This window comes from Leopardus geoffroyi, chromosome B4 (genome assembly GCF_018350155.1).
Source record: "Leopardus geoffroyi isolate Oge1 chromosome B4, O.geoffroyi_Oge1_pat1.0, whole genome shotgun sequence".
Taxonomy (NCBI): domain Eukaryota; kingdom Metazoa; phylum Chordata; class Mammalia; order Carnivora; family Felidae; genus Leopardus; species Leopardus geoffroyi.
Window position 1 is genome coordinate 96,927,200 of NC_059341.1, and position 23,101 is coordinate 96,950,300.

General features: G+C 35.2%; 1 protein-coding gene across 4 annotated transcripts in view; it reads left to right on the forward strand.

The window, feature by feature from the left end:
- Positions 1–11,512, forward strand: part of TBC1D15 (TBC1 domain family member 15) — a 75,657-nt gene extending 64,145 nt beyond the window's left edge. For all 4 annotated transcript variants that reach the window (XM_045467141.1, XM_045467142.1, XM_045467143.1 and 1 more), the window contains 5 exons: positions 3,801–3,900; positions 4,283–4,380; positions 8,211–8,327; positions 8,845–8,931; positions 10,172–11,512. In XM_045467141.1, coding sequence (XP_045323097.1) covers positions 3,801–3,900; positions 4,283–4,380; positions 8,211–8,327; positions 8,845–8,931; positions 10,172–10,393 — 624 coding nt within the window. In that variant the 3' untranslated portion in view covers positions 10,394–11,512. The remainder of the gene's footprint in view (positions 1–3,800; positions 3,901–4,282; positions 4,381–8,210; positions 8,328–8,844; positions 8,932–10,171) is intronic.
- The last annotated feature ends 11,589 nt before the right edge of the window (positions 11,513–23,101 follow it).

Below are 23,101 nucleotides of genomic sequence, written 5' to 3' on the forward strand. Positions count from 1 at the left end.
AGAAAAATCCACAAACAGTGAGATCATGACCTGAGCCAAAATCAGGAGTCAGACGCTTAACCAACTGACTGAACCACCCAGGCACCCCTGTTTGTTTCTTTGTTAAATAGCCTTTTCAAGGGGCTTGAAAATACTGACATTGTTTTTAATACAAGAAGTAGATAGTAAGTGCCTGTAGCACAAGAGTAATCAGGATTTAATATCAGTAAATGCTTGTGTTCTGCAGAAGAGCTATGAGTCATTATAGAATATTGATGAAGTAGATGAATTCAGTTCTTGTGAAGTAGTTGAACTTTCATATCATCTGTTTCAGAGATAAAGCTTAGTCATGCCAAGTAATATCCTTACTTTTTGTGAACATTTTTGGATTTTGTCATTATAGTAACTGATTTTTCTTCTAGATCTCTGTTTGAACTATTTGTAATGGTGACACTTTCTTAGTAATTCATTGTTATTTTCTCAGAAGCATGTGATTATTAGAGTTGAACTATGTTTATATATACATATTATTACAAAGAACATTTTATCTATTGTCACTGATATATCTTGGAGACAGAATTCTGGGACAATAGCACAGAGTATTAACAGGGAAATAAAATAGAACAGTCTTCTCAAGTAATCTATTAGAAAGAAAAAAAAAATAGAAGAGGGCTAAGAGGAGATAAAGGCATATGAAATCCAAAGACCTGACTACATAAGTCACTGTACTGTTTCAGAGTAAAACTAATATACTTGCCGCTGGACCTTGAGGTTGGGTATTCAAATGGCTTGCTAGCAAGGGGATAAAGATATTGAATATATAATCATATAAAATGTTTCCTTGTAACATAGGGTTTAACTCAGTTTCTAGGATACGAATGTGGGATTTAGAAATAGTACCCTTCTCTTTTTTCCTTAGTCTATTCTTCCTCTCTTGGGAATTAGCTTGCCAATTTTTCTTTGCCCTTCCAGTTTTTCCCACTTTTCCCTGTTTCTTTAAGTCTCTTATCCATGGTTCCAACTCATCCTCACTTCTTCTACTTTTCCAAACACATATTTGGTAAGATTTGATACTTAAAAATATCTTTTACTATTAAGTTAATAAGTATTTCGAACTGCATAGTCATGACCATGAATTAATGTTTTGGATTATTTGGAACGATTATTAATTGCAGTAATCTGCTAATATCATAGTTTGTCTTCCTTACCTTTTTGATTGATTTGATTTTACCTGCCTTCTTAGTTCCAATTACTCCCAAGTGCTCTAGAAACCTGAGGCATTTGTTATAAAGGTCTGTACAACTGATACTAATTGTATAAAAACTGTTGTCTGCCTTTCTTGTGTTTTTGTTGTTTATCCTCTTTTCACTAGAGCTAGTATGTTCCTTGATAAAAGGCTCATGTCTTTGTTTAACTAGTTCTCTGGTATGCTTCCAGAATTTTCCTAATGCCAACATGAGGTTTTTGTGCAACAGATTTTTGTAGAATAAACACATGAAGATTTCCCCAGTGCTTAGTTTAGACACTTTAGAATTAACACGAACATACTGACTGCATTTTGATTTTTACAGTAATAGTTTCCATAAAATTGAACCAATATTGACATGTGCAAAAAATGGACTTATGATGCCATATATATACATACATGCATGCATACATACATACTTGTGCATGTATTTAGGTCTCAAATGTAAATGAACATCTGTAATATACACTTTACGGTCTGTCATTTTTGTGTATGAAGGTTCAAATTCTTCTTTTTCATAGTAAATGTTTCTGTGTTTGCCTTTTCCATTGAGAATGGTCTGGGGATTTTTCTAGTCTTTATTCTAAAAAAAATCTCTTGAATATATTGTCTACTAACATTTTTTTCATATTTGAATAAAAGGGTAACATGTTGCAATCAAAATAATCTGCATGATTATTTTTTACTGCATTGCTGTTGGTTTGGTGTCCTTAAACCCATACTGTTATTTGACTCCTTCTTTTTGTTTTACAGCTTTATTTCATGTAAGTTTTTATTTCTTTTGTGATGACTGAACCTGGTGTCCATAGATTTACTCTTGTTATATTTACTCACATCTAATGTAGGGATAGTCATAGACTGTATTTATTATAGAAATATTATAGAAAGATTAGCAAAATGATCTAATGAACTTTCTTATACCCACCCATTCATTTTGCTGTATAATTTAGTTCCTCCCTTCCTTCTCCTCACCTCCCTCCTCATATATATACACACATGTGTATATATACATATACACGAATATATATGAGCATGTATATATATATGAATATACATGTGTATGTATATATGCACGCATATTTATTTACAGATGCAATTGAAGCCATTTGTATATCCATTGTTGATCTAATTTTCCCTTCTCCAGGAGTAGCTACTTTTCCAAAGTTGTCTTCTGTCATTTTGGGAGCACTTCTTTTTATAGCAGAGTATGCCATGTTGGTACTCCCAAAACAACTCTAGCCTTTGGCTGTCATAATAAAAAATGATGCTGTTATTCAGAGAGTTAATTTTGCCTTTTGCTTACAGCTCTCTGTGGTAAATGTCAAGGAATGATATCCCAAAGGCTTGTGTCAATCTAGTAAACTAGTTCCTTAAGGCATAAAAGAAAAATCAGTTTTTTGAGAATGAGTAGCCTTAATTTTTTTTTTTTTTTTTTTAAGCTAAGAGTGATGCTGTGTCTCCAAAACTAAAAAAGAAGTGTGAGGGAAGAGATGTTGTCCTTAGGGTTTTTATAAGCATTAGGACAGTAGGTTACCGTAGAGGAGTTGGCGGCACATGGATAAAAGGGATCAGAATGATCTAAGGAACCTTCCTGTTATTTTGGTCTCATTATCCACCTCCCAACACTTGGGTAAAGTTTTGGTAGGGAGTTTACTCAACTTTGCAGATTATTTAAAGTATGTAAAGTAAACCATAACTGTTCTTAAACTTTGTGATTTCAGGACCCCTTCGCACTCTTAAATATTATTGAGGACTCTGAACATTTCTTTATGTAGGTTATATCTCTTGATGTTTATCATATGAAAAATTAATATTGAGAAATATATAAATATTTATTAATTATTTAAAAATAATAAACCTTTATACCATAACACCTATAACCTTTTTTTAATGAAAAGCAACTTTTCCAAACGGAAACAATTTACTGAGAAGAGGGATTGTTTTCCATTTTCCATTTTCTTCAGTGTCTATTTTAATGGAAGACAGCTGGATTTTCTTACCTGCTCCTGTATTCATTCTATTGCAGTGTCACTCCTCATATAGCCCTTCATACTTGGGGGAGAATTTAAAGTGCAAAATGCATATAATATTTTGGAATTGTCATGCAAATGATTTTGACTTCACAGATTCCCTAGTGTCATCAAATTTAAGAAATAATTCTTTAAAATGAAGTATATGTTAAAGCTAAAATTAATTTTATTTTATATGACAATTTGAAGAAATATTTACCAGTGGAAGTGATTTGATAAAAGTTTATTTCGCAAGTGTGTATTTCTTTCACCAAGTTTCTTATTTGATGTAAGAAATAAGTGTATCCATCTGTAGCTCTGTATTCTTCTTTAAGTCAAGTGAATAGAGGAAAACAAGTAATCCTTAGTTTGATTCCAAGGATTTTCTTCCCTCCTTTTTAATGTTGCTTTAGCTTTTTAATTTGTTGTGATTTTTTTTTTAATATAACCAGTGTGGTATAAATCCAGCATTTGTCCTTAGACTCTTGCTTTATCTATCAGTGATTTTGTACTATAAAATATGTATTCAGTATTACTTATGTGGTAACATTTATTTCCCTTTAAAGCATCAAAATTTTGAAGAACAAATGCAAGGCATGAAGACCCAACTAATTCAACTCAGTACCTTACTTCGATTGTTGGATAGTGGATTTTGCAGTTACTTAGGTAAGTTTGGTTAATCAAATTATACACCCAGCAAGTTGTAGGGTAATATACAGAGAGAAAAAGTGTAAAGAACTGTCTGAAAGCCCCATATACTCTGTCATTGTTGCCTGAGTTCCTCTGAGAAATCAAAGTGTGTACCAAACTATCTTTCTATAATTATGCCTTAAAACAGTTTATTCATAAAATGAATTATTACTATTTTATGGTTTTCTTTTAAACAAATTTGAATAATCATTTCTTTGAATTAGTAAAGGCAGTTAAATTTATAGGACTTCTAATAGCTTAAGCTGTGTAGAAATATTTGAGTTTGAAATAGGTCACTGTATTCTGAGATAATTAACATAAGAGTAAGCCATATATATGTTTTTTTTCTTCTGTATAGAATCTCAGGACTCTGGATACCTTTATTTTTGCTTCAGATGGCTTTTAATCAGATTTAAAAGGGAATTTAGTTTTCTAGATATTCTTCGATTATGGGAGGTAAGTTCTTAAATTATTTTACAAATGTAATATTTATTATGGAAAATACTTTATTGTTCTATAGAGTATAAATGAATTATAATAGTCTAACTGAAATTTCTAAAGCAAGTATGTAATAAGTATAGTATAAATATGGTTTTTGTGGTCTCTCCTTAAAATTTTATGATCTTAAATTGAATATCTGGTCTTTGGAGCATTTTTCTATAAATCACAATCCTCATGAAGTTTCTGGGCCACTAGGTTTCCCAGAACAAGTTCTCTAGACCATTTATATTTGTGTTCTTTCCTTGGGAGGCTTGACTTTATGTGAGACTCTGATGCATTCTGGTATAGGTTTGTATAGAGTTCAAGGAAGTTTTGACAGGCCAGTCTGTTGAGATAGCACTTTGTAGTGTGAAGTATTGGGAGGGAGCTGACTTGTGTTTGGCTTTTTAAAAGAATTTAAGTTAGAGAAAAATATTAATAATGTAATAAACATCTCATGAATCTATGACCATTTAATTTCTTTATTTCATTTATTTGAAATTGTTTTTTTTTTTTATTATGAAATTTATTGTCAAATTGGTTTCCATACAACACCCAGTGCTCATCCCAACAGGTGCCCTCAATACCCATCACCCACCCACCTGTCCCTCCCACCCCCCATAAATCCTCAGTTTGTTCTTAGTTTTTAGGAGTCTCTTATGTTTTGGCTCCCTCCCTCTCTAACCAGTTTTTTTTCTTCCCCTCCCCCATGGTCTTGTGTTAAGTTTCTCAGGATCCACATAGGAGTGAAAACATATGGAATCTGTCCTTCTCTGTATGACTTATTTCACTTAGCATAACACTCTCCAGTTCCATCCATGTTGCTACAAAAGGCCATATTTCATTCTTTCTCATTGCTCAACGTCGCTCCTCATCAGGAAAATGCAAATCAAAACCACACTCAGATAATCACCTCACACCAGTCAGAGTGGCTAAAATGAACAAAACAGGAGACTATAGATGCTGGAGAGGATGTGGAGAAACCGGAACCCTCTTGCACTGTTGGTGGGAATGCAAACTGTTGCAGCCGCTCTGGAAAACAGTGTGGAGGTTCCTCAAAAAATTAAAAATAGACCTACCCTATGACCCAGCAGTAGCACTGTTAGGAATTTACCCAAGGGATACAGGAGTACTGATGCATAGGGGCACTTGTACCCCAATGTTTATAGCAGCACTCTCAACAATAGCTAAATTATGGAAAGAGCCTAAACATCCATCAACTGATGAATGGTTAACGACCATTTAATTTCTACCTGATAGATATTTTGCTTGTTTGTGCAACAGCGTTGTGATGACATCATATTTAACACTAAGGCAAGTATCTTAATATTCAAATTTTCGTGGATACCTCTGAATATGTCCTTAGAATAAATTTCAAGACACCTCTGAATCAAAGAGTAGTCAGTTTTTAAGGCTGTTGATAGATTTTGCCAACTTGCCCTCAAGAAGAGGTGAGAGGTCTTTATTTTTTAGAATGTGCACAGCAAAGATAGGAAAGAAAGGTCACATTTAATCACTGACAGTCAGTGTTAATGGACTGACTGTTAATGGATCAGTGTTAATGGATCAGTGTGCTTTTAAAATAGAATATTGGTGTAATGACTAATTGCTACCTTATCTTCATAAAGATTAGGGATTACAGAAACTCTCCTAAGGAAGGAATGGGGGAAATAATTCATTTGGATAATAAATAGACTTCTATATAGTGGAACTCCTGTGCCCTCTGAGGTTTTTACAGCTGGAGACTGGTTCCTGTACTGTCAGCTACCATTAGAGAAGGGGATGTGCTGACAAAGGATCATTGCTTTGTGTAGGATAACTTCCTTTGTTTGAAATTAGAAGTAAAACTCACCTGTTCTTTACCTGGAATCATACTTAATTTAATGAAAATTTATTTTTTGAGGGTTGTCATGAAATTTAATCTTAATGGTTTGATAGTTAAGCAAAAAAACCCAATAATCATCACATCCTAATTTTCCAGTAAATATATTGTACTTTTCAAAAATGTATTTATTGTTTATTTCTTGGTTTTTTGGTTTATTTTGGGGGGGGTTTATGTTACTTTTACATTTTATTTGAGGGGCGCCTGGGTGGCTCATTTGGTTAAGCGTCTGACTTCGGCTCAGGTCATGATCTTGTGGTTTGTGTGTTTGAGCCCGTGTTGGGTTCTGTGCTGACAGCTTGCTCAGAGCCTGGAGCCTGTTCCAGATTTTGTCTCCCTTTCTCTCTGCTCCTCCCCTGCTCACACTCTGTCTCTGTCTTTCTCAAAAATAATATTAAAACATTTTTTTTTTAATTTTATTTGGGAAGTTGTGTGCGAGCAGGGGAGAGGGACAGATGGGGAGACCGAGAGAGAATCTCAAGCAGGCTCCACACTCAGCCTGGAGCCCAGTGTGGGGCTTGATCCCACAACCCTGGGATCATGACCTGAGCCAAAATCAAGAGTTAGACACTCAACCGACTGAGCCACCCAGGCACCCCTCTTTATTTTTAAATTGGAGTATAGTTGACATAAAGTATTATATTAGTTTAGTGTACAACATAGCGATTCAGCATTTACATACATCACAAAATGCTCTCCATGATAAATACAGTTACCATCTGTCACCATACAAATTTATGACAGTACTATTGAATATATATATATGTGCATATATATATATATACACACACATATATGCACATATATATATGTATATATACACATATATATACACATATATACATATATATATATATATATATATATATATATATATATATATATACACACACACACACACACACACCCTATTGTTGTACCGGAATTTTGTACCTCTTAATCCCCTTCCCCTGTTTTGCCCATCCACCCATCCCCTTTCTCCCTTTGACAACCACCAGTTTGTTTTCTGTATGGAATCATATTTTAAAGTTTATTGATTTGATTAAATAAATGTCTCAACTTCTTTTTTAAAAGATGAATTGAGAATATTATTACTATATAGCTAGAATAATCCTCAATCTGTTTACCAAATAAATTGAACTTTTAATGAAAACTTTGAGGTTAATTGCACTGTAATTAAACTTCCAAAATTGGATTCACTCTGAAAATTATTCACCTTGGAAAGAAGTAAAACATTTCAGGTATTCTTTATGTGTGTCTTTTAATTTTTCCAGGTAAGATATTATTATGTAGGTTAACAGGAGGAAATTAAGGCCTTAAATTTGAGGTCATTATCTCTGTTTAGTACATGCAGCTATTGACCAAATGTTTTATACATTTGGGCATAAATTTTGGGTAGTTGATTCAGTTTTTGTCACAGTCATGGATATTCGGTGTTATGTAATATAATGTACAGCTGTCTCTGGGTGGTTTTGATTCCATGCACTATTTAGCTGAATTTTACCATCTAGGATATAGCTCCCCCCTCCCTTTGAGACAGAAGATGATTTAAAAGTGAGAAACTGAAGGCACAGAGAAATACTGAAAATGCCTCTAACCCTTATACCTTACTTATGATACAACTTCTTAATTAATAACATTTATCATTTAGGTCAGGCTCGGTGATTTGCTAATTGTAGTTACTTAAAGTGCCACCATTTGGAATTCATCATATTCACGTAGTGTTGAACTTGATGTTAGTTATTATGTAGGTAAAGCTAAAATTTCACTTCCCTACTCCTCACTTCCTAACTAGAAAAACAGTGGCCTACCCCATCTAGGCACCTTCTGCTTTGCATAGAAGTCATTTAGAGTTCAATGTTGTTTCTGGGAGGAAAATATCTTAGAATTAAAATAGTTTACTAAATAGTTCTATTTTTTATAGGTAATGTGGACCGAACTGCCATGTAAAAATTTCCATCTTCTTCTCTGTTGTGCTATTCTGGAATCAGAAAAGCAGCAAATAATGGAAAAGCATTATGGCTTTAATGAAATACTTAAGGTAGTTATTCCTTTAATTTAGATTTTAATATTTTGGCTCTTTCTTCTGTTTGGTGGTACTGATACACAGAACATTTCCTTGGAGCTTTATTGAATCCCTTGAGTTAAAACTTAAATTATATCAGTGACACTTAGTACTAGGACTGACTCTCTGAGAATGACAGTTTGTTGAATATTGGGCAGTTATTTTTACCTGGGGCTAATTTGGAAGAAAAATAAATTTAACAAATGCTTTTTTATGTAGTTTAGTTTTCTAAAAAAATAATTGTCTTTTGCTTAGAACTTTGAGATGGTAGACTTGGGACAACTGTTGGATTTAATGTTCCATAAGCTTATTAGCTATTCTTTAACTTTAAAACTGAAAGATCTATTGAATCTCTTGGATATTTGTAGTATGTGGATATTTTTATTTTATAGATTTTATCTGTAGTGAAATATAACTGGTAATAAATTGTTTATATAGTAGAATATAATTGTGCTTTTAGTTTCAATTGTTTTATTTTATGGATTCATTTTAGCATATCAATGAATTGTCCATGAAAATTGATGTGGAAGATGTACTATGCAAGGCAGAAGCAATTTCTCTACAGATGGTAAAATGCAAGGTATACAGTGTTTTAAGGGGCGCCTGGGTGGCGCAGTCGGTTAAGTGTCCGACTTCAGCCAGGTCACGATCTCACGGTCCGTGAGTTCGAGCCCCGCGTCAGGCTCTGGGCTGATGGCTCAGAGCCTGGAGCCTGTTTCCGATTCTGTGTCTCCCTCTCTCTCTGCCCCTCCCCCATTCATGCTCTGTCTCTCTCTGTCCCAAAAATAAATAAACGTTGAAAAAAAAATAATAATAAAATAAAATACAGTGTTTTAAATAATTGTAAGATTTTTTTGTTTGTATGTTTTTGGTGGTCAAGAACAAATTTTTCTTTATAGATGTAAGATAAAGGCAGTTTTAGCAGGTTGAAGGCAGACACCAAGCATTGGCTAGCATTTTGTTTACCATTATGGAGTTACAGCACTTAATTGAAAACAGTTGATTAATTACGCTAGATAAGAAACATCGTACAGCAAAATGGCAAAAATAATGAAAACATTTCTGCAACAACTAAAGGGGGCTGTAGAATTGAAGTATTGATGTGTTTTCCAGTAGAATTAGTGAATACAGACTACGACCTCATATTAAATGTGGTATCCCCAAATAAAGACAGATGCTAATCAGAAATAATTAAATGGGTGGTATTTAGTCTATATCCTTACATTTGTATCAGTGAAGCTCTCAGATATTTCTAAAAACAAGGCAAATTTGATATGATCTGACTTTGAACTAAATCATTCTATTCTGATGTGTTTTGGCTTTCGTATTTTTATGAGAGTTCCTGTTTGGTCTTTGTGTCATTTGTTCACGGTTCCAAATACTTATGGTTCACTTCTACCAGCATTTATTTGATAGCTGTTCTGTTCAAAATATGTGAGTGAGACACTTCTTTCTTTAAGGAACCTTGGGTATTAAGAGAGAAAGATAGTGTAAATAAGATTTCAGTTGATATCTAAGATACTATAGTAACAAGGAGAATGAAATAAATTCAAAATATTAGAAAACATTTGTGTTTTGTGGGAGTGGTAGGATGGGGTGGAGAGTGACTAATTCAGAATAGAACATCAGGGAACCACTTAAGAAAAAACTGGTTAGAATTTCATCTGAAGAAGGAAGCTGTGAGAAGATACGTAACAATTACACTGTTAGAATAATTATTCAGGTTCTGGAATCAGTGTAGTCTTAAGTCCAAATGTTATTTTGTGATTACTTTTCCTCTACAGTGAATGATGGTTTTGTGTTTGATTTTGCACATTCAGGAATTGCCACAAGCAGTTTGTGAGATCTTGGGGCTTCAGGACAGTGAAGTTGCAACACCAGATTCAGACACCGGTGAAGATGAGAGCGTTGCCATGACTAGTTGTCCTGCGTCTACATTTCAGAGTGATGCCTTGCCCGTACTTGCTACCAGTGGAGCCAGAGATGACAACACAACACAGATATCAGTGTCCCCAAATGTTAGCAGATTAACACCTGCATGATCATTCTTCTTGCTTAATTTTTGAAGAGACACTTGGTTGCGACCTTTTTCAAGTACTTGAAAGGAGGAAATTTAAAATCTTGGTGTTGATCATGCTTTAAGGTTTATGGAAAGAAAGTGTACTGATGTTCTTGCATTAAAGCTTTACAAAGATTTAAACTAATTATTTTTGTAGTTACTTCTACCAAATAGCCTTTCCTTTTCAATAACATTCCTTAGTATTTTTATAGCCAAGTACATTTTATTTTCTTGCTGATGAACTGGAATTGGATAAATATTACAAGTGGATGAGTTGGAAATTATGCACTTTGAAAAACATTCACTTTGTTTACTCTAAGTTTAGTGGGTTTTGGAATTGATTAAATTAAATCTTAGGCTTCTCTATAGCATTCTAAGCTGAGAAGTAGATTGTGTTATGCAAGTGATGAAATAAAAGAATTTGTTTTTCTCTATTGTTTACAACAGTACTCAGCTTAAATATTTATGCTGGTTGAATGTGATTTAAATTGGATATTTTCATCAATGCAATTTAATGTGTAGATAAAAAGCTATTTCAACCATAATAAGTGGATTGGCAGTATATTTTTTACATTGAACTTTTCTTCACTTGTATATAAAGACTATATAATAAGTACTTATTTATGAGTATAAGAAAGGATAGGCATATTTTCTTTAACTGAATAAACTTGACTATTGATTTATATAACCTGGTTTGACAAAAGTAATACATAGCTTCAGTATGATAACTTTTTCAGAACTATTTTCTTAACCAAACATTTATTTCATGAGACTACATTCAACCCTGTACCTTGTGTAATTTTAAAATTAATTGCTTGTAACCTCACTTTACTAATGTGTTTATTATCTTTCCTAATAATGCATTAACTGATTAATCAGGTCTCTAAATTTTTATAAAATGCTCTTTGCAGAAAGCTTATGTCAAAAATTTCAATATACTATCACGAGTCTCTAAAAATACTTTTTTGTATATGAACGAAGCTGTTGTTTTTACCATGCAGTGTTGCATGATTTTAAGTTATGTGGAATTAACATAACTGATTCCGTTTTAATTGTAATTTGTTAACTCCTGTACATATCATTAAATAAATTTGAAGTTGAAGTAGTGTTTTCAGTTAAATTACACTTAGAAGCAGTCTGCTAGTTCTTCACTGGAAGAATAAAAAAATCCAAGCTGGTCCCCAGGACATTTCCTATTTTTATGTGATTGAAACAATCTTTGGAATAAGTTATGGACATGAGAAAGAAACATGACCCCTTTTATAACTGAAAATGAATTTTCATCAGCATGGACTTGGGCATAGTGCTGTCTTGGAGGATATAGTTGTCTGATTTGGGAAAGCCACTTCCTGCAATTGATGTTAATAATGTAAAATAAAAGTTATGCAGTTCTGAAATGGTCCAGTAGATAGATTTCCACACCCCCCCCCCCCCCCCAAAAAAAACCTAGGGAACCAAATGAACTTTTTTCCTACTTGAGTATTAACTGACAATCATGACAGGAGAATCATTAGATTTTAGTTTTTAATATCATATGTGTGTTATCTTTCATCAGTTAATAATGAGTAAGTCTATTTAGACAAAAAAAAAAAAAAAGTAAACTGATTAGAAACTCGGCCTCTTCAGCCTTTCATTTCCTGCTGTTCAGGAAATTGCTTAGAACATCTTGATGTCCTTCTTGTTCTTCCTGGATAGGGGTTTTGAGAGGTTTTTCCCCCACTATGTAATGCAATATTTACTTCGGAGTTAAAAAAAAAAATCTTAGCACATTTAATAAGTTGAACTTCTGTCAAGTTTTATTATAAAACTACTTGTTAAAACATTTTTACTAAACAGTCTGAATTTCTGTATAGCTCATTTTTAAATAATAATACAGCATAGTGTTAGATAAAGTCTTAATGAGAGCCATAAAACCCACTTAGGAAATGCTATATAAACTTGAGCTATTGAGATTGTTAAAATAGTTCAGGTAAATTGGTTAGATTGACTTCTTAAAGATTTATTTCAGTTTTCATAAGATGTTCCTTTTGTACCCTGATAATATGTAAAATATTAATACATATTATCTGGTATTTAAAGTTGTTAAAATTTAAGTAATTTCTGATTTAACTATAAAAAGTATTTTCAGTTCTGATATGAGAGTCTGTGGGAGGCCTTTTTGAATTTAAGAACATCCCTATTTTGATTTTCTCATGTGTCTAGGATTCTTCATCTCTTCCTATGCTAGGAACTTTAGTCTTGGTGTTGACTAAAAAGCTTAGATAAGGAAAAGCTGAACCTGACATTTCCAAGGGTTTTTATGGATGCCAATGAATTCTTATGGGAAATTCATATATGTCCATTATTAAAGATAATTTGTATAAAGTAACCGAGAATGTTTATTGAAGAACCTAGAACTTTACCTGACTTTTGTGTTACTGTAACCAGGCAACATCCTTCTAGCTTGGATTTCTTTACTTGGGGCTTTCAGATGTATGAATCTTTTACTGTATTTGAAGTCTTGTGTGCATATTTTTGGGGACAAGTCACATAGTTTTGCAAAGTGTCTCTCATTTTCTCCAGGCATCCAGGTGGTTCCTGAGCCTCCCTGAAGTTAGAGAACTGCCATTATATATTTCATAGGTTAAAATTTTGACTTACGGTCTAGTAGACAACTCTGTGAGTTTTAAAATAGTTTCTTGATGATAAGGTGGATTTGCCCTAGTTTGGGCCACCATTTTTAGTAAAAAGTGTGACAGTCATCATGGCCTATTCTATGTAGTTTTCCCCCTCCGTTTTACATTTTGAAGATAAATTTCCAGTGTAACTTTTAAAAACATTTTTTTTTTAACCTGTTTTGAGAGAGAGTGAGAAGTGGAGGGGCAGAGAGAAAGGGAGACAGAATCCCAAGCAGGCTCCATGCTCTCAGCACACAGCCCGATGTGGGCTTGAACTCAGAAACCGTGAGATCATGACTTGAGCTGAAATCAAGAGTTAGATGCTTAACCAACCAAGCCACCCAGGCACTCCCAGTGTTACTTTATTTCTAAACATGAAACAGGATTAAATTTGAAGTGAATATGAGAGGTTTCCATCAGTATCTAGTGTCATTACCTGATCCTAAACATCTGTACTTTTAATGTGAATACACTGTCATTTGAATGTTGCAATGTATGTGGCCTGCTCTCCTCTTGGGTTCTTATATGAGGATTTTAAGTTGTAGATTTTTGAGTATTGTTCTGATTACAAATCTTTTTCTCACTGTTTTGTAAATAGATTCCTATTTTTTAGGTTATCCATCTTGACATGGGGAAAAACATTGTGTTGCCCTTTGATGCAAAGGTGGGGTGGGGTGGGGTAAGGCAATTTGGACTGGACATACTTCTGTAACTCTTTTTAGATATCCAAAGCACTTTTATTTTAGCCTGTGGGAAATTATACTGTTTACAAATTCACTGTAAAGAAAAGCTGATGATAACCAGAGTCTCTTTTTCTAATAACTGTCAGGAATCAGAAATACCATATTTGCCTAAAGTTATAATTGGAATGTTAGAATAACAGGGAGTCAGCTCTTTAATATGCTTCTCCTCAAATATCTATATGGTATATTGCTTCTCATATATCTATGTGCAAAAGAAGATAGAGTGAAAAGAACATTCCAATAGGCTTAGCTGTGATCAATGAGCAGTCCCATTTCTGATTCAGCTTTTTTAATTAAGAAGACTTATTAGCCTCAGAGATGGGCTTTTGCTGGGACTGTCCATAAATAGATGTTTCCAACACCACACTAGTCTGGGGGCACCAAACCCAATGGGTTAGCAGACTGCTTTAAAAACAAATAGGGCTGTTTCTAGATTGGTTTAGATACTGTATGGCCTGGTTGTACGAGGGACTAGAATCTCTTCATGGGTGTCACAGGCTCACTTTGTAAACCAAATTGCTCTCCAGTGGAGAAGCATCAAGGTACTTCTGAGTGCTCAGCAATTACACTGCATGCTGCTGTCACTGTTGGGCACAACTATGCAGGATACACCCAAAGGAAGTTCAGGGCACTTGTTTTTTGTTAGCTGAGTCAAGTGTTAAGTGAGCCAAATGGAGTATTTGCTGACTAGGAAGTCATTAGCAGTTAACAGCATCTAACCCAAATAGGCAATGTGAAGACCAAATTGTTAAGTTTTCTGAGTGAAATTGTTTAAGTACTTTTACTTTTTGTACTCTTAATAGACATGCTATTATAAACACATAGGTGTTCCTAACTCCTCTTCCTCCCCAAAAGACAAAATTCAAGATACATTCCTTTGCACATATTAGGTTGTAAAGAAGTTAAGTCTAAAAACTGAATCTTGTTAAATTGCCCAATTTAAATTAAACTTCTGAGTAACTTTGGGACAAATACTTTGTTTTGGTTTACAGAGCTTTTAAGGAGTCTAGAAAAGGCTAATGGACTTCCCAAAGAAGGGGAAGCCCAGTCTTAACGGTTCTCACTAGCTTCTTTCACATCCTGTTACTTGGTTTTCCAAATTAGCCTTTATGCTTTCTGTTTAGTATGTATGACTCATGCCAAAGTTTTACTGATTGGTGAGGATAGAGGGGAACAGAATCTCTTTCCTTGACATTTCATACCTAAGAAGGGTGACAAGCCCTAGTTTCATAAACTGAAACTTACAGAATGGGTGGGTTAGCCTTGGCCTAGGCACATCTTTTCTTAATTATGAGCTGATGGCCAGCAGATTGAATTCGGGTGACAGGGTCTTGGGGCCATTACAGCCTCAACAGGATCCTTTTCCTAATCTATTCCCTTGGTCCTAACTTACAGTGGACTCATTCCTTCTCCTCCTCCTCCTTTCTTCTTCTTCTTCTTCTTCTTCTTCTTCTTCTTCTTCTTCTTCTTCTTCTTCTTCTTCTTCTTCTTCGAGAGAGAGAGAGAGAGAGAGAGAGAGCATGAGCAGGGGAGGGGCAGAGAGAGAGGGAGAGAGAATTCCAAGCAGGACACATGCTGTCAGCATAAAGCCTGATGCAGGGTTTGAACCCATGTGTGTGTACACACACACACACACATTACATTTTCTTTACCCATATACATATATACACACCACATCTTTACCCATTCATCAGTGGATGGACACTTGGGCTGCTTCCATAGCTTGGCTATTGTAAATAATGGTGCAATAAATGTAGGGGTGCATGTGTCCCTTCGAATTAGTGTTTTGTATTTTTGGGGTAAATACCAAGTAATACGATTACCATATTGTAGGGGGAAAAGGAGATTCGTTGCCACAGAAATTACTGCTTCTTTTGGCCACTGTCTAAATTTGATTTTGCAATGCTTTTCACATAACCAGGTTGCTGACATTTCCATATCCCTTTTCAATTCTGTATTTCAGAAATAGACATAAAAAGGTAAGTTTAGAAGAGTGGGAGTTTATTCTATGAAGACTCAATAATTGTAAGCATTTCTTTTTTATTTTTGAGAGACAGAGCGTGAGTGGGGAGGGTCAGAGAGATTGGAGACAGGATCCCATGCAGGCTCTGTGCCATAAGCACAGAGCCCTATGCGGGGCTGGAACTCATGAACTGTGAGATCATGACCTGAGCCGAAACCAACAGTTGGATGCTTAACTGGCTGAACACCCAGGTGCCCCAATTGTAAGCATTTCTTAACCATTTTGAGTTGGTTTTTGTGTATTGTGTAAGATCATGGTCCAGTTTCATTCTTTTGCATGTGGCTGAGCATATCATGGGATAGTTTCACAGTAGAGTGAATCCATGAAAGGCATGGCCTTGGTCTAGGGGGATCCCTCTTATTTTAATCTCTTTTCTAAGATTCCCAAGATTGTCTGAAGGGCTCTCACCTTGTCTGACAGCATCACTATGGATTTTAAATATATTACATGCTATTCTTTGTTAAACTTTGTCTTTAAAAAATTTTTTAAGTGTTTTATTTATTTTTGAGAGAGAGAGGGCAAACAGGAAAGGAACAGAGAGAAAGACACAGAATCCAAAGGAGGCTCCAGGCTCTTGAGCTGTCATCACAGAGGCTGATGAGGAGCTCAAAGTCACGAACTGTGAGATCATGACCTGAGCCAAAGTCGGACGCTTAACTGACTGAGCCACCCAGGCACCCCTAAACTTGCTTTTAAAATCCTTAGGGAGCGTTGCATACCTTATTTTTCTTGTTATTTATCACTGATTTCAAAGTGTCTTGGTCATAGAGTTACATACCCATGTAAACACAAAGAATATGAATTAATGGGGTACTTCTGGACAAATAGTGCAACTTGCTTGAGGCATTTGTTTCCTCAAGTAGTTCAAGGTGGCTTGGGGTAGGATGTGGATGCTTTCATCATCTTAAGCTTTATAAGGTTCATGATGTGGACATAGGGTTTATCCCATAAGTTCTGGGAGTCAGATGTCAGGGGAAAAATTCAGTCAAACTGATGGAATTGTTCATAGTAGAAAATGTCCACTGAACTTAAGAATATGGAACAGAAAAAAACTGGAGCCAGACAGTCATGGATTTGAGATCTGGTTCAGTTGCCTTGTTTTGTGACCATAACTGTTCTCTCTGAGCCTTCTGTTTCTCATCTGGAGGTGAAAAATAATACCCCAGTTGTGAGGAGTAAATGGAAAACATACAAAACGTTTAATGTGGTGCCTGGCATGATTAAGCATTGATAAATGCTATCATTGTTATCTGATGGCAACCAAATATCACACAGGCCATCTTTTTTTTATCTTAAAGCTCTGTGGTTTGTTTTTTTTTTCCCCCTCAAAACATAGTATCCTACAGGAACAGCCTTGGGACACCATATGGTTTGTTTCCTGTTGACTGAGGTCATGTTGAGTTTAAGTCTTGAACCATGTATTCTGGTTTCATCTGAAACACTGACTACTGACTCCAAAGTAAAGCACTATCTCCCTTGTGCTTCAGTTTTATCCTCTTCAAATTTTGCTTAAATGTGCTGGTCTTTTATCAGTCTCCTTTTATGAAAGTTGTTATAGGGGCGCCTGGGTGACGCAGTCGGTTAAGCGTCCGACTTCAGCCAGGTCACGATCTCGCCGTCCGTGAGTTCGAGCCCCGCGTCGGGCTCTGGGCTGATGGCTCAGAGCCTGGAGCCTGTTTCCGATTCTGTGTCTCCCTCTCTCTCTGCCCCTCCCCCGTTCACGCTCTCTCTCTCTCTGTCCCAAAAATAAATAAACGTTGAAAAAAAATTAAAAAAAAAAAAAGTTGTTATAAAAAGATGATAGGGAACATCAGCGTATTTCTCATATTTTGCTTATTAATGAGGTCTGATCATTCTCAAGCCAACCCCTCTTGGTCAATATAGCAACTACAGTAATCATAAAAATTAAAAACAATCATAAGACCTATCTATCTGCAGTAAGCCTTTTTAGTAGTATGGGAAATTATGGTGTTTATTTGACAGTGAACATTTTATCAGGGAACAAATACATGCCTAAGGTGGTGGGTTGCTGTTTTAGGTTATTTTTCAACCATAGGTAGGTTCAGTCAGACAGCAAATCGTCCTTTGTGATTTAATTTTAGATTATGTTGTTTAGATATCTGGTCGGTTGAGACAAACTTCTTGCAGAGTTTAGAGCTTTATCTTTGTTTATATTTCCCCCCCTCAAAATAATATTTTCTGTAGTATTTAGGGGTAACTGAAAGGAATAAATACGTGTCCATTGTGTTATAAATACCTTCACCTGTTCTAATATGGGTTGAGGCGGTGGAGGCCACTTGTGTGGTATTGTGTGGAAATGTGAGCATAGTCATATTGACTATCATGATTAAAATCAATTTTGATGAAGACTCAAAAGTTAAACTGACATTTTTCTAAGGTTTTAGTTGAACCTATGACTTTTTTTTCATACCGCTGCCTTATTTGTTTGGATCCTTTTGTAGATATTTAAAGTACCAGATAAACAGCTACTTCATTAACTATGTACATGATGTTGGTTTGTGAATACCTTGAAAATGGTGTTATGGAGGGGCCTGCTTGAGCTTCCCAAAACGTAGTCATGGCAGGCTATTTCATTTCCTTTTATTGATAAATTACTACTGCAACAAGGAAATACTTCATACATGGTATACATTTATTTTGGCATGGTATTCATATGGTGAAGTTGGAGGAACTAGGAGTGGGGTCGTGATGGTGAACAATTCCTGCCATGGAGCCTGAAGTTCACCCTGTAAGATGTAGGAGTCAGATGTCAATAGGAAGAAAAGCCAAGCAAACTAATTTGGTTGGTTTTGTGTTATCAAGTTCAGCCTTTTCTTTTGCTTCATTCAACATGAGTTTAAGCACAGAAGGCATGTATCAAATTTGCTTGTGACGTAAACTTGAATGGCTGAAATAGTGGCTTAAAACCCGAACAATAAATTATTTAAGGATAAGATCAGACTTTTGTTGATTCCCAATTTCAAAATAATCATTATTGATTCTCTTTAAATTATTTCCATACTCTCACATTTCATATCTATTCTTTAATAACTTCATACCTGCTTTCTCCATTTGCCTTGGGAGTAGCCAGAAGAATTCTTTCTTACTTTTAGTTTATTTCTTTTTATCATTTCCCCCAACACATATCTCTGCATCTCTGAAGCTTAGCTTTCTCTTGATGTCAAGAGTGATTGGACTGAGTGGTAAGGGAAAAATAGGAAGTCCTCAGGGTCTCTCATCTTTTGCCTATAAAATGGAAGTATGTGTGTGTGGTGGGGAAAGTTGATAGAGTGGGAAGATTGGTCTGTTCCAATTGTGAACCATGTATATTCCTTGGTTTCCTTAGTCTCTTTATATCACCTTTTTCTGTATCTTGTTCCTGATTGTCAAAAGCCTCCCAGGCTGGAGGTCCTTCCATTTTCCAGCTGATTAAAGGATGGCCTATATTATCTTTCTTGTTTTCACAAATGCCTCAATAGGTATCACAAATACCTTTGTTCAGGACTCACTGATGTCCTTAAAATAAAACTTCCCTAATTTTGTAGACCCTGTCTTATTTCTTAACTTTTTACTCACATGGCCATTAATGATTACATGGCCCTCTTTATTTGTAATATTTTGTATTTGGACGTCTTCTCCAAAGATTATAAACCAGTGCCAAATTTCTATCACTCTGGTTTCAGAATCAATGAGGGATAGGGATATATCTAACACTTTGAGCATCTAATATCTATCAGTCACTGTGATAAGCACTATAAACACATCCCATTTAATTAACATAACAGCTCTATAAAATGTAGGTATTAATCACCCTATATGACAGAAATGGAGGCTGAGAAACATGAAGTAACAGGTCCTCAAATATGTCTAGGTAAGTGGCCCAGCAAAGATTTAAACAGGGTTATCCAAAACTAGTGTTGTATTTTTTTCTAATTTTATTTTTTATTTTTTAAAATTTACATCCAAATTAGTTAGCATCGTATTTTAATGCAGTATAATTTATTTCTAAAATTTTTAATTTTTGTAATTAATGTCACATATGCACATGGTTTCCATACGTTTTGCTGTTATGAGAAACTATCTTTTTCCTTCTCCTCACTCTCTAATTTCTCTTTCCTGTTGGCAAGATTTTCAGCTTTCAGCTAATTCTTTTGGAATTTACTTCCATATCTCTTGATGCTATAATATGCTTGTGTTGCTACTACTTTAATTTTCAGTTTTAGGCATTGTCCACTGACTCCCCATCTTGGAAGATGTGGATTTACCCCTCCTTCCCCTCCCCTCAGTCCTCCCTATGCATATGCAAAATTCTGTATCTTTCCACCTGCCAATATAGTTGATACCGCAATATGGATTAGATCAAAGCAATTAGCTGAGGCAATTTAGCCCAAACATTCATTTTCCTTTGAGAGCTAATTCCTTAAAAAAAAAAAAAAAAAAAAAAAAAGATTAATTCTAGTATAGTTAACATACAGTGAGGAGCTAATTCTTATCGAGGCTTTTCACCTACTGATCTTGTACATAATTCTCACTAATCCAACCCCACACTCTCTACCAAATATTTAAATTGGGGCTTGTCAACTGTGGGCTTCACTGTAGGGTGATCTGACTGCTCCATTTTGTTCAGATGCTCTAGGCTTTGCCTAGCTGGAGGATAAATGCCTGGCTGTCAGCCTTCTGAGGTTTGTGAGTCTCAGTATCCAGTTCATTTAATCACTCTCCTTTCAGGATGATACCCCTATTCTCAACTTTGGTGCCTGTCAGTCCAGAGGCCCTCTATTTTACCCTCTCCAGAGAATAAGCTCCATTCATCTACTGGGGGCAAGAAGGGAGGTGTCTTGGCTATGTAGAATAGGGGCAGAAAATATAGGTCTTTATAGTGTCTTTAAAATAAATTTAAAAAAATAGAGTGTCTTTAAGAAAAGATTTAAAATTAAAATAGAATTCTTATGCTGTAAAACTCACTCTCTAAAAACACTTCAGTGTTTTATATTCACAAAGTTTTGCAACTATCACCCATATCTAATTTTAGAATATTTTATTATCCTGAAGAGAAACGCTCCACCTGTTAGTAGTGATTCCTACCTACCCCACCCCTCTTTCCAGTCCTTAGCAACCACTAATCTACTTCCTGTGTCTCTCCTTTTCCTCTCTTTTGCCCTCTTCTAGACATTTCGTGTAGATGGAATCATAAAATATGTGGTCTTTTGCGACTGGCTTTTTTCACTGAGCATGTTTTCAAAGTTTATTCATGCCATAACACATATCAGTACTTCATTCCTTTACATTGCCATTTATGTATATACCATGTTTTGTCTTTTCATCAGTTGATACTTGAGTTGTTCCCACTTTTGGCTATTTGGGGTAATGTTGCTGTGAACATCCATGTACAGGTTTTTGTGGGGACATATGTTTTCATTTCTCTTAGAGGTGTACCTAAGAGTGGGATTGCTGAGTCATAGGGTAACTTTAGATTTAACTTTTGGAGGAAGTTATACATTTATCAAACATTTTTCTGAAGCGACTACACTACTGACATATACCTAGAAGTAAAATCTCTGGGTCATATGATAGCTCTATGTTTAACATTTTGAGAAACTACCAAACTTTTCCAAAGTGGCTGTACCATATTTCCATCCCACCAACAATATATGAGGACTTCAAGTTTCCCACTTCCTTCCAACACTTATGTGACTTTTTAATTTCAACCATACTAGTGGTTTGCGAAATTGTGTCTAATTGTGTTTTTTGATTTGCATTTCTCTAATGACTAATGATGTTGGACATTTTTTTCATGTGCTTATTGGCCATATACTCTTCGGGGAAATGTCTATTCAAATCCTTTGCCCATTTAAAAACTGCTTTATTTGTCTTTTCACTGTTGAGTTGTAAGAGTTTCTTATATATTTGGGATACTGTCTCCTATGAGATACTTGATTTACAAATATTTTCTCCTAAACTGTGGGTTATGTTTTAATTTTTTCTTTTATTTTTCTGGATTGTGTTCTTTGAAGAACAAAAGTTTTTCATTTTGACGAAATCTTATTTATCTATTTTTCCTCTGAGTATGTTTTTGGCATCATATCTGAGAAACAATCACCTAACCCAAGGTTATGAAGATATAGTTTTTTAACATTTGTTAAAAAGATTATTCTTTCCCCATTGAATTGTCTTGGCACTTTGGTTGAAAATCAATTGACCATGAATGTAAAGGGTTTATTTCTGGACTCTAAACTCATTTCCATTTATCTGTAAATCTATCCTTTTGCAGTACCACACTGATTTTGTTGCCCCGGCGCCAGATTCTTGAGTCTCAATGTCACAGAAATGAACACTGAACTTGAGAGAAAGAAAGCAGGCAGAGTTTATTAGAGATAGCTTGTACATGAGGGAGCCTACAAAAAAAAGGAATATCACTCCCCGAAGGGGTAGCATGTAAGGCTTAAAAGGCACTTTTCCAAAGGGTGAAAGGCTGGGAGTGGGGAAGGGTCCTTCAGTCCCATGGTCATTATCTTGTGGTCATTACTGTTTAGTAGACACAAGACAATCACAGGATACCTTTCCTCGTGGTCAACATTCTTTAGGGCTCCTGGAAAATAGAAATACTTGTGCAAGCAGGCTTTAAATTGTTACTTCTAATTTTGCTCCGACAACCATTACTCCCATTAATGGCTGTTATCTCTCATTTGTTCTCTCTCCCAGAAAGAGGTATTTGTTTCTAAGCGCATGGAAACTTAACTTTTACCTCAGACCAGTGGCTTTAAGGGAGTTAAGTCCCTCTTGCTTTCCCTATACTGTCTCAATTCGATTATTGTAACTTTGTTAAATTTTGAAATTAAACAGAATTTGGACCACTCTTTTCCAGTCTCCTCCATTTGCTTCCTCTTCTAGAGGTGTTTGAGCCTTTACGGGAACCTACAATATAAATTGAGTTGCTTCTCAGTCTTTGATAGCTTAAAGTTTAGCTTTCTCGGGTCTGCAAAATCTTCGATCACTCATCTCCTTTCAGCTTCTCATTTTCTGTTGCTGTTGTTTCTTGAATTTATGCTATTCTTTTGTGCCTTAAAAAGGAATGGAAATCTTATACTATTGTTTTAGCTGGATTCCTGGAAGGAGCAGAAGTAGTTAAATCTATGTCCTTAATTAGTAAGTGTCTTTTGATATCTTATATAGATGATCTAGACCTGTGGCCTGCACTTCAGCACCCACACTCCTTTTAACTCCCGTAAACTGGTTTTGTGTTCTCTCTTTTGCTAAAACTGCACTCT